General features: G+C 39.5%; 1 protein-coding gene across 1 annotated transcript in view; it reads left to right on the forward strand.

Moving 5' to 3' along the window:
- The window catches only part of tbca (tubulin cofactor a), a 16,016-nt gene extending 5,241 nt beyond the window's left edge, over positions 1 to 10,775 (forward strand). Inside the window, exons 2-4 of the mRNA XM_005929836.3 lie at positions 4,378 to 4,483; positions 7,943 to 8,029; positions 10,490 to 10,775. Coding sequence (XP_005929898.1) covers positions 4,378 to 4,483; positions 7,943 to 8,029; positions 10,490 to 10,570 — 274 coding nt within the window. The 3' untranslated portion in view covers positions 10,571 to 10,775. The remainder of the gene's footprint in view (positions 1 to 4,377; positions 4,484 to 7,942; positions 8,030 to 10,489) is intronic.
- Positions 10,776 to 12,913: the final 2,138 nt, after the last annotated feature.

Genomic DNA, 12,913 nt, shown 5'->3' on the forward strand with positions numbered 1-12,913 from the left:
AAAAAAATTTAAAAGCACAGAATATCGTAAATGGACAAAGTTAAATAATGGCAAAACGAACATTTTGTGTATTTTAGGAGCTTCATGAACCAGTAATTGCAGTTTTACATTATTAAAATAACTATAATAGGTTTAACCGACTTGTATTTCTGGCGGCAGTTAACAACGGCATCAATGTTTAACATCAAGTTGGCTAGTTGCACAAACTCCTGGCAAGTTCAGACATCTTGTATTGCTTTTTAACTTTAACGGTACAACTGGGTGTACAGTAGCTGTTTCGTCCCATTTGTTTCTTCATTGTTTGCCTAGTTTTCCAAATTTTCTAATGAACATATTCCATCTTGATTCTTTCTCTTTTCCAAACTGTAAATCCTGTCTGTAGGCAAACACTGCTCATCTATAATGGTTTAGTGTTCGCTTCACTTCTATTGATATGGGCCTTTTGATGTAGGACCTGCAAACTCATTAACTAGTCTAAGCTGTCCTACTAAAAGAGTTGGCATCTACTTCGAGCTTGGCTCCACATTTGTACAACGGCCAAATTTACCATGCTGGAATAGAAAATGTTGTAGACATTATGAGGATTCTTGAGATAATGGGCTCAGTTGTCTGTGAGATGGTTTGAGTGTACCTATCGTCAATCAGGCAGACCTCTAATTCCCTCCTGTCAGTGCGGTTTGTGTAATACGCTATCGATTGCACTTTGATGAGGGTCAGATTACCAACAGGCTCCCCGGTGGTAATGATGGAGGCTGGACATCCCAGAGAGGATAATGTCACAGAGTGTCCAGGAGTGGTCAGTATAGGAAAAACAACAATGCAAGGGTGCAGTATTTTATTAGCCAGTATCATCCCTGCTTTCTCTTCTGAGGTTTTTAAGTTGAGTATATTATTTGAACAAAAGATAAGATTTAAAATCTTACTCCCTCAAGGCCAACAGCTGTACATTGACATGAACCTTTTATCAAACTGTTTAAGTGTAGAGTGTCATTGCTCTGTGTTGTGTCCTTCTCTTATAGTCTCCTTTTTGCCTCTGTTCCCAGCTTTTTCACTTCCTCTACCCTCCTTCTCTCTCTCTGTTTTCTGTCTCTATTGCACCACCACCACCACACACACACACACACACACACACACACACACACACACACACACACACACACACACACACACACACACACACACATTTATATGTACGACTTTAGAGGAAACCTGCCTGCTCTTTTAGCCAGGCCTATTTCCAGTGGCTTCTGCACATTCCAGTCAGTGCCTTTCTGCCCTAGCGAGGCGGATGCCCTTAATAAAATGACAACAGTAATTTGCCTTTGTCATTCCGGTCCCAGCGCAGACTACATCGCAGCTCAAAAATACAGTGCTAGAGCAGGCGACCGAATGTGTGTGTCGGCTGGCTTCTAATTCCTTTTTTTTTTTCTATTTTCCAGAGAGCTGCCTTTTCCATTAAGCCTGAGGTGGCAGGTCTATTTAAAACCAGCCACGACCCCACCCCTTATTCGCACAGCGCTCCAAGTCTGGGAGAAATAAGAAATTAACATCAGGACTGGAAAGGGGAGGAATGGACATTTTGTTATTAGACTGTCCTTCAGTTTTATTCAAATTATTTCAGCCTTCCTACCTCCATCGTTTCTCCTCTCTTTGCCACCTTCTTTGACTCTTAACAGGTGACATAACTCATTCTACATCAAGCATGAGAGTGAAAGACAGGATCTGCTATTGCATACGGTGCCTGTTTAAAAGCTTCCTGATGGAACCGTATTAGAATGAGTGGTAATTGATGTAAAATATGACAGAGTGCTATTGGCTTCCTTGGCTAGGCAAAGAGCAGTGCAACGCGTAGGGAAGGGTCTCCAGTAATGTGACTGACTAATGAAGGATTACTCACTTACACACACACAGCTGATTTTATGAAAAATGAAATTTGTGTTGTCAGTCCCTCCAGCAGGCGCAGCCGGAAAAAGACTGTTAGTTGGAAATCATTATCAATAGCTATATTTTCAAACTCCATTATGCCAATCAGGGTCGGAATCTATTTAAGAGATTTAGTTCCATTTGGGCCGTAATTGATAAATAATCAGAATTTATCAATGTACTCAAGCCTATTTTCACTAATAATCAAGAAAAAGAGGCCCATTTACCACCTGACTTGGTCTAAATTAGGGATTGAATTGATGATCAATTAATGTCTAAAAAAGAACTAGTAGCTTCTGGGAGTGTGTGTGTGTGTGTGTGTGTGTGTGTGTGTGTGTTGTGTGTGTGTGTGTGTGTGTGTGTGTGTGTGTGTGGTGTGTGTGTTTGTGTGTGTGTGTGTGTGTGTGTGTGTGTGTGTCGAAGACAATAAAGGTGGATAAAGGAGCCAGATAATCATGTTGATAGGATGTGAGCTGGATGGCAGTATGCAGGTTACGCTGATTTCTGTGTGTTTTTCTGTGACATGCTAACACAAAAGACATGAGTGACATGATATAATGTCCTACTTTGCACATTTCAAAAGTGTATTGATAAAAGTAATATGTATGATGTAATATGATCTTTAGATGAATTCAGGGCAGAGACCTACTATTAATATTTTTTAAATAAAGAATGAAATCTAAATGTGTTTTCAGAGGCTTTCCTCTCTGCAGTAAAAATCAAAACACAAAAAGATCTGTAATTGTCCAAATTCGTCTGCCACAGGCTCGATTTTCCAAAGCCTTTGTTAGAAGATTGGAAATCCACTGGGATTACTCAATTTTAGAATTTTTAAAATTCTTTAGTTAGCTTTCCGTTTCTATTACCCATTTTCCCTATGTATGTAAAGGAGAGAGTTAAATCATTTTAAAAAGAACCAGCCAAATGTAATGAAGTAATGCAGTTTCATGCGTTCATATATCATCACTAGGTAGATTAGGCGAAATCATTTATTGCTATTAGATATGCAAAGGAAGTTGACTGACTTGTTGCTCTCATGTAAGCTGTATTGCTTTTTCTTCACATTGAAAATAAACCCTCCCGGCATTGAACAGCTTTTCCATTTATTCCATGCAGAATGCTGGAAGTTTCCAGACAGCTACATTTATGTGCGTATATAGATTAGAGATGAACAAAATATTTGATGATTACAAAAAAAATTCTGTGTTTGTTGGTCAGCCTTCTCAAAAATGACGATTTGCGATTTTTGCTCTTTGACTGAGAAGTGTGTATATATATTAATTTCTTTATTTTCAGTGCACAAGACAAATGTGAACTTGGGCTTTTGAATCCCTTCTTTGGCCATTATGGCAGAAAATTTAATTGAATCATTTAGTATTATTATTTTTTAAATCTAAATTCAGTTTAGTTTAACATTTGTATCAGTGTTATCCTGTATGTAAGTTTATGATGTTGCATTCTGTGTACTTGTCGTTAAATAAGAATCAGATCTCACTCACTAGTGACGCATTCATATATTGTAATATATGAAGTTAAATAATATAATTAGTGAATACTGTTGACTGCAAGATGCATAAGTTCAAGGTTTAAGTGCTGCAAAAACAATAAGAGGATACAAAATGAAATGCATGTTATACAATTGATATATTCTTCCATTTTAGAGCAGGCCAGACCGTGGACATCAACTGCCCCCTAAAGTTTTTTTTCTATAAAAGTTAACAAAAAACAATCAAATATATTACATTAAAATATATTGCTGGCAGCTCACTAACACTGGTGTACAGGCTAAAAAGCCCGATGTTTCTCTGATGGTTGTAAAGAAACCAAAAACAAAACAAATCTGACTGCAGATGAATGACAGTGTTGTGCTGTTTAATCTCAATTTTAAAGAGTTTAATAAACTCCGTTTTAACAAGTGAATAAAAATAATAAAACCTCATATACTCATATAAACACCATAGTTCTCATCCACATTATTTTCAGGCTTAGATCTGCTACTGCCAGTTATTAAAGAAAAAAACTGTTATCCGGTTTAAATTTAGTGTAAAGTGTTGCTCCTTTCCAGAAATAAAATGTCTTTCATGTAAATGCATCCTATTTTAGCCACTGTTAGAGCGCTGTGTAAATGATAAGTTGAATTTCAAAGCATTATTTAAGGCTGATCTCCACTTCAGAGCAGTGAGGAGAAGTGATGTGTTTGCTGCGTGTTATTGAGGTGTGTTTCTTGCCATCCTGTGGGAGATGATCTCACTGTGTCCTCCTCAGTCACAAGAGTGCTGGGGAGAATGAGGATAGATGGCCCTGTCTGTAAAAAGTGACCATCACAGTCTGCTTTTCTTGGTTCAGCCTATATTATCCGTCTGAGAGGCTGTGCGTTTACGTTTTATGTTTGATGGAACAACACTGTATGGCTGCCTTTAACCGTGTCTTTTCCGTCTTCTTGTTTCTGTGCAGGCTGGCCAAGGAGGAGATTGCGTACATAACTGAAGCGAAGCAGCAGGAAGAGAAGATCGAGCGCCTGAAAACAGAGGCGGCAGATGATTATGTCATCAAGAAACAGGTACATTTTGCTTCTTTGATGCTGTACAGCAATTATGTGTCTTAATTTGAAAGCCTTTGAATTATCCATTTATCACCACCTGTTCCTTCTGTTGATCTCAGCCAGTAAAGTGAGGGAGGGTTGTTGCTCTCGCATAGTTAGGGAGTGAATTGTGTCTTGATAATTCAAGTAGCCCTTCGTTCATGTAATGAGGTCAGTCCACAGTGATAATGAAGAATTAGGTTTTGAGAGGAGAATCATTAGTGATTTTGTAATTTGCTTGATTCAGATGTAATTATATCATGTTACTTTAAAAGAGTTTGATAATTACTGACACATGCTGGTAATTTAGTGTCCCTAACAGATCACTGGCCCATATCCTGCTCTCCATTCTCACTGTGCCTGCATCCCTCCATCATTTGTCTGTACACAGGTTGTGGAATTTTCTCACTCCAACATGTTTCTTATGTCTTTTAAAATATTCAATTCAAATAATATAATAATATTAACGTTAGCTAGCAAAATGGACAGTCGTGTGGGCAGTTTTTGAGTTTTTTTCTGCTGTACTTATGTATGACACAGACATGTATGGATATTAGGGCTGTTCGATATAACGATATATATCTGATGACGATATAAAAACGTCTATTGTTTCATTTTACGCTATCGTTTGTTTCGTGGTGTCTCAAAATAAACTGTTTACGGCAATATTTTTTCATCGTTTTGATGGTCACTGTAGTTTCTTAAAATTCTCTCTTTCTCTTATATTTAATATAACCACACTACAGACGGACAAGCGCCTGTTTTTATGCGTTGTCGTTAGCAACAACAACGGTAACACCATCGTGTGTCTGCTTGTTTATGTTCCACATAAACCTTTCACAATAAAGCTCAAGATCCTGTTGAGACTTTTCAAAAATAAACTGAATCACGTGAAAGAGCAGATTATTTATGGATGAGAAGTAAAAAAGAGAAGCCTTAGACTCAAACGTTAGAACAGGCTTTTCCTCGCAGCACGCCGTGTAATAAATACTCACAAAGAAAACGGCGGCCTTTACTTATGTCTAAAAATGTATAGTTTCATGCATCGGTTTAAACACTCGACTCCAGCTACATGACGCCCAGCTGGAAACACTTCATGCAAGACGAGCTGCCCGAGAGTCACAGAATTTACAGAAAATGTTAAATTTTTGTGATTTATATCGTTATCGGGATGATAGAATTCTTATATCGGGATATGAGATTTTGGTCATATCGCACAGCCCTAATGGATATTGTATCTTGTAATTCTAAACATTTTCATTATACCACTGTATATAATCAGATGGCAAACACTTGATGGTTTATAAACACCAAACATCAGAATGATATATACATAAATATATTAATGTGTCATCTTTGCAAGCTACATAGTCAAGGAACATAGAAACCAGTTTAGTTTTAAAGGTTTTGTCCTTGTGAAGCACTGCATCACTTTTAGCATTTTTGATATGGAAGCTGGAAGTCTGGTTCTCTTCCATGTGCACATTTACCCTTTCACCAGAGCAAGGTCCAAGGTCTGCTTCTTTGTTAGACTGGACCAATCCTCTGCTGATGAAAACAGTCTCTAGATATGGTGTCCAGAGCTTATAATGTCAAAGCCAGAAGAAAAATTTTCTTTTAAATTTGGCACATAAGCTCAACTTTGTCACATAGCACTGTGCCGTGAACCCAGTTGTTGTCCACCACCAGCTCTAATTGCCAAATTTGGCTTTTTACCATTTGCTTCTTCACAAAATAATATTGAAGTTAAAGTTAATGACACTACATCACTGTTTTAATCTAGTCGAGGAAATCTGGTGTGTCTTGCGGATGTGGAAGTGATCAGGGTGATCAGGTTTGCTGTTTTTTTTAAATAAATAAGCAGATGGAACTTTATGATTCCATGTGGTGTTGCAAGCACAGAGACATTTCAATTATGCCTCAAAATATATAAACAAATCATTACCCGCCGTGTACAGAAAATAAAAGGAAATGGCAAAATAATTTAAAATCGGAGCGTTGCGTTATGGGATCTTTATAGCCCTTATTTTGTAGGCTAGCGAGGGGGTTTATCAGCTTTAAATGTTAAAGGAATTTCTGAATTTGCCTTTAATGTGTGTTTAATACCTGGGGGAAACTAAATTCACAGCTTCTCTTGATGTCTTTGCTTCATTCCAGTATCACAACGATAAAGAAATAGTGTGAAAAAAGGTAAATAATACAAATATTTCAAGATCCTGTCAAGAGAGCCTGCTGCTCATATATAGACAAATATGAGTTTTGCCTATTACGGTATTTTATGGTCAGCTTACACAAGATTGTTGGAAGGACGTGGTTTTTCATATAACTGCCCTTTATTTGGGCCAGTGTTCGCTGATGCAGATCCAAACTTGATTCAGACGGGGAGGAACTGAACCACAGATATCACATCTGATTATGTTTACGGCTTCCATTAAAATTCAGTGTGTGTGTTGTTTTGTTTGTTCATTCATAGAGTGGCAGCTCAGGCTGAGCAGCAGGCTTGGTTGGTGTTAAATGGGGAGATTGGGAGGCCAGATGGATTATGGTTGGAGATGAGAGGTCTGAGGCAGGATGGATTACAGGTTTTTATTTTAATGGAATCAATACGCTGTAAGTGTCATCTTTATCCTGTGCTGATGGGATCATTCCACCAAACCGGGAGGGCACCGTGACTTTTCTCTGTTTCAGTACTCTTTTGCCTACTCTAACTTACCTTGTCACATCTAGATGGCAGCCAACTTGACAATTTGTCCACTATTTTTCGGTATGTCAGTTTAGGCACTTGGATGAACTTGTACGCCATCAGGCAGGCAGACTGTTAGTGTGCATAGCCGTGTAATGTACACATGTGCAACTGAGTCCATGTTTTGACTTTTTCCAGCTCGACACAGGCCTAGCTGAGGAAGCATCTGTCATGAGTGACTGTGTCTGACAGTGTTAGCCAGCTCTTCTCCGCTCTTTAGGGTGCCAGCTGGGGGAATTCCACATTAGCCGCGGCTGTGAAAGTACCCCAGGCTGCAACACAGTTACACTGCAGGCGTAGTAATACCTCTTTACGCCTGATCACAATGCTCTCGGCTCATTCATCCAGGTGTGGAGCCAGATCGAGGTGGTCCCCCGCTGCCCAACTCCCGGCCCGATCAATAACTCAATAACATTTTTCATACTGCCGGCTTGTTGAGAGATGTTAACCACAGCAGAGTGCATGAGGGACACCCTGCATGTCACTGCCAGGAGTAAAGCTACAGCACAATCCAGCCAGTGAATACACTTTGTCTAGCTGTTCGAATTAACGGTCAAAGCTTGGAAAATACATGTTCAGTAATGTGTTGACTTTTGTGAAGACCTGTAATAAAAGCTGGTAATAGGAGCAGTGGCAGGGGATTTCGGATTAATAAAGGTGGTGATGGCACTGATGCGGTCTCTGTGTGCTTTCAGATGGAGGTGTTGCAGGAGTCCAGAATGATGATCCCAGACTGTCACCGCCGGCTGGCCATAGCACACGCAGATCTGCTACAGCTGCTAGTAAGTACCACCATGAAGTGAACTAAATTTTCATAAAACAACAGGACACAAGCTATTGTGATAATTAATTCAGTTGGACTTCTAATATCTCATGGCCTCCCTGAAAAAGAATTTCATGCCATGCGTTTGTGGGTAGAAGAAAAAATGTTCAGCTTATTATACTTTAAAATTCCAGCATCAAGAAAAATGGTTAACCCCAGCATTCAAGTTTTATTTTTAATCTTTTTTTCTCTTTTGTAGGTATCACAATATCTAATAACTAATTATGTGTTTCTTAGTAAAGCTTCATTAAAAATGCAGATTTGTAATTATAATTGTATGAAAGACACACAACTCTCATACTCTTGCTTTCTAAACATAGTATGGTATTAGTACTAGCGAATACCTATCCTTTTTCACATCTGGTAGACATGATCAACACCTGGATCATGCTTCATCCTTCCTGTCAGGCTTCATTTCACTAAAATAGTTAATAATTAAAATATTAATAATCAAAATAATTAATAATAAAGAATGAAAAGGCCTAAGATCCCCATTTTAATGTGTTTGGATTTCAGTTTAATGCCAGATCTTTAAAAAGTTGTCTTTCCCAATGAGACCAGCATGTAACAGAAAAAAAAAAAACGATAATGGAAAAGACAACATCAGGTTATGGTTACTGGTGTGATAACAAGCTACATAGTTCCCTTAATGCTGTACCATAAATAAGCAAGGATGTAGTAGTAGTAGTAGTAGTAATAATGTTCCTGTTAAATTTACTGCCATGTCACAACAGGCAGGAATGCTTAGAGACCAGTTAACCACAGTTTGCTAGGAAAAAAAAAAGTTTTCCTTTACTGGTTGTGAGTGTTTACTGAAGGTTGCTCGCAGTCGCTCTGAAATTGGTTGCTAAGCCCCAGTCACACAGGGCCAGAGACTTTATTTTGAAGGTGAATGGTCATTTTTTAGTATGCATTATTCCTTTTTCAAGTTTTTACTACAGTTTAGTAGTTAGTTAGCAAGTATTTGCAGACACATCTGCATATTCCATTCAAATTACGCAGGACAGCAACAGACTGCTAGTGACAGAAGCAATCATAAGGAGTTTTTTAGTGCAGCACCTTGTGGCAACTGATTTCACCTACCGGCATCCAGCAACCAGTGAATCGGAGAATGCAAATTTGAATGCACACTTGTGACCAGGGGTTGCCAATTGGTCTCTAGCACTGTGTGGGTGAGGCTTAGCAGACACTAAAAGCCCTTTTCCACTAGTACCTACTCAGCTTGCCTTGACTTTACGCTGTTTCGGTCGTTTTCCATTACAATCATTACCAGCTAATGTGTGTAGGGTCCTTATAGCAATGCTGCCAAAAGTCCTGTGATGTCATTTGTATGCGACACAAACACCATAACAAAAGTGGACATCGAGGCGATTGTACACCTGCTGCTCAGTGTATGGCTTTTTGTCACACTTGGGGACCAGGATGTTGTTTTTTGTGCAGCCTTTTCCCTTGTTGCTGGGTTTCAAAAATGGTGGTTTTGATTTTTATGAAGACTCTCATGACTCAATAAGTGACGCCACTGACTAGCCAATTGGGGGAATGCTGTCTGTTGATGTCACGTTTTCGGATAGTCTCAGATCACTTGGAGCCCTGGCTAAGTGGGTACAAAAAAAAGTAACTGGTGTCAGGTACTCCCACCTAATGGTAGACCTTAAAATCCAAGTCGAGCCATGCCAAGCTGACTCAAGTACATACTAGTGGGAAAGGTCTACAATTGGCTACAGTTTCATGCCAGGACACTTGTGGCCACATAATTTAAAGTATATTGTGGTATCCTGGATATTCCAGTGTTGAGTCAGATGTTTTTCTTTAAATGTGTGTAGACTTAATGAACTGATCATTAGAATAAGCTCAAGCACCACACTTTGCACTTATATACAGATATATATACAGTATATATACAGCCACAGAGCATGCCAAACCCTCCAGGACTTAAGCTGATATGGTGAGAGGCAAACATCAGCATGGATGTCTCAGGGTCATCGAAATTAATGCAGAGCAACAGTCAGAGAGCTGGAGGTGTGAGTCACTCACATGGGAGCTGAATGCTGGGCAGGGGGAGCTAACCTGAAATTAGCAACCTGTCCCCTTCCCTGTTACTCATCCTCCCTTCTTTCTTCCCTTCAGACAGGCATACGCATATGCACATGCTCATCACAGGTCATTAGGAAGTGCTGTCACTGTGGTGACTACCAGAGGAATGCAAACACACTTCAGTGTCAGGTTTTACCTCATATCAACCCTTCCTGGATGAATTTGGTTCCTACCATTATGATACAGTTTGAAATATTTCCTCAAGAATGCTTTTATATGAAGACAACAAACCTGTTTGTCTAGTGAAGACAGTTGTAACTCCTTCTTTGGAAGTATAGTAGATGGCACTAAAACAAAACCTATATGTGTGTTTGTGTGTTTTCAGGAAACAGAAGAGGAATTGGCTGAATCAGAGGAGTACAAAGAGGCTAGAAGCATATTGGACTCAGTGAAGCTTGAAGGATGATTTCTGATGCATTTCTGTTCTCACTGTGAGATTCACTTGCTTAAATGTCCATTCCTTTCGTCAGGCCTTGTTTGGAACCGTGGAGGCCAACTGAATCCATTCAAAGTCTCTTTTCTTGATGTAATTCTTTTCTTTACTGCTAACGTGCCACCACATTTTGATCACGTTTCTCCTGTGTGAAAAAAATAAAATAATTCCACAATAATAATATAAAACCTTCAGTTTATTATAGTAGATTAGTGTAGTGTTTTCTTTAAGTGTTGTTTGACCCTTTTATGCACTGTTTACACATTGAAACTGGGAGAAACACATGAAAGTTTAATGTTGATCTCATAGATTAATGAGATTAATGGCATTAACAGTGCTGTTATTCCTGTTAGCAGCAGTGAAATGGACTGTGTCTTGATACCTACAATAAAGGCAAGAGCTCTTTTGGTAACCCTGTCAGTCATATGACAAATGTTAGTGTGAGCCATGAATGACAAAACAGGCCTGTAATGTCGCCTCTGCAGTTACATCTATTACCCAGATGGCCTAAAATAATGACACCTTACATTAAGGCTGAGGGAGTCCTTCCTAAATAGTCATACTAATAAATGAACTCAATTGCCAGACAAATTAAGGTTACATTTGACTTGATCCTTATTTTACAGATTTCGATAATTATCGGGATCACCCCAAAGTCTCATTACCGCCCTAATGAGGCGCTGCTACTCCGTGACATCTACCCCGCTCCATCTCGTTAAGGAAATCGCTCTTCAATGCTGATTATTTTATTTGGAGGTATAATTATATTTCTTTCGGATAAATCACGGGCCTAATCGAGTCCGTGCAGAGGGCAGCGGCGCTAATTGAGGCATGAGATGCGGCGGCGGGGCGCTGCACCTGCGGGTTTGTGTGACCGGAGGACCCACGCAGGCTGCTGCTGACAGCTCGGAACGTGTCGTGGCCGGATGAGAAAGTAACGTGGAGAAAACACTGACCCGAAATCCTGTGTTCAAGTGGACGGAAATACTCGCGTAGACTGCTTATAAAAATAAAAGCACTAATCAGACGTATTAAAGCTAATAGTGGCATGGCAGACGGTGGGCTGATGTAGCTTTTTCCTGGTTAATCCGTTGCAATGCATTTTAATTTGCGTGCTTTGTAAACATGTTGCTCTGTAGTAATACATTTTTCAGACTGAGTACAAAGTGGACTACACATTTGCTTCTGAGATGCACGGGAACCCTGCGTCGCTGCTTTTTACAGCTGTCACCTAGAAGTTTCATTTCGCGCCTTCCAGAGTCACGTGACTTATCAGGAAATCCAATTAAGTCTTCAGAAATGACTCCTTAATGAGCTAATTGTTATAACTTCGGAGCATGCTCGATAGCCATTTCCAACCTGAAAAAGGTTCCTTTTTATTCACCTGTTCTTTATTTGAAGTATCTACACTTAATTGTGGCATATTTTTTATTTTCCCCTATACTGTAGACAGTAGCCTTTATTTGCAAACTGTGGATTACTGTTAATAAAGTGGGTAGAGCCATACATATTCAAATTTCTATGCATACAGTGATTTTACATTTAAGGAAATGTTTTAAAGTAGGATATTATGTAACAGGCTACATGGTTTTACGCACAGCCCCCATCAGTCATTTCGGTCGACACGTTGTTTTCGTCATATTCTGCTCCTGAAACTTTGTCTGTGTCAAACTTCTTCTTTTTTTTCCTTTTTTTCATTTCTTTTCTCTCTTTTTTTTTGCCTGACGCAGAGCGGAGAGCTGTAGGTTGCAGCCGAGTTGCAGCATCAGCTGCAGCCGTTTCTCAGCTCCCTCGCCTCTGTATAACTTATTACTCCAAATACCCCAGACAGCCACCAAATCAGCTGCGTGAAACAAGAATCTCATTTGTTAAACCGGGAGCTCGTGCAGATGGAAGATCAATTGTTTTGCTCCTCAGAAATCTCGAACTGAGTGAATCCAGACTGCAAAGGCAAAGCAGGGAGAGCGAAAGAGAGAGAGAGAGAAGTTGCAAACAGTGGCCTGGGCCATGGTTTGGAGAGCCTGCACTGTGAACCAGAAGGTCACGGGTTCAAGTCTGGCCTGTTATCAAAAGTGCGTCCACCAGCAGCAATAACACATGGGTTTGACTACACCACATCGAGCAGTGTTACATTTTTATTTTCAGATATTTTTTTTTACTCTCAGTTTTATTAAAAGTCAGTTCTCATCTCCACAATGCGTGAAAATGTCTACTTTCCACTCAGATGCGCCGCATTAACTTTCGCGGGGGCGGGGGGATTTGTTTGTTTGTCTATTTTTATTTATATGACGGAAAAGATTGATTCGAGCATGTTAG

Source organism: Haplochromis burtoni, unplaced genomic scaffold (genome assembly GCF_018398535.1).
Source record: "Haplochromis burtoni strain Fernald_Lab_line unplaced genomic scaffold, NCSU_Asbu1 Contig_107, whole genome shotgun sequence".
Taxonomy (NCBI): Eukaryota; Metazoa; Chordata; class Actinopteri; order Cichliformes; family Cichlidae; genus Haplochromis; species Haplochromis burtoni.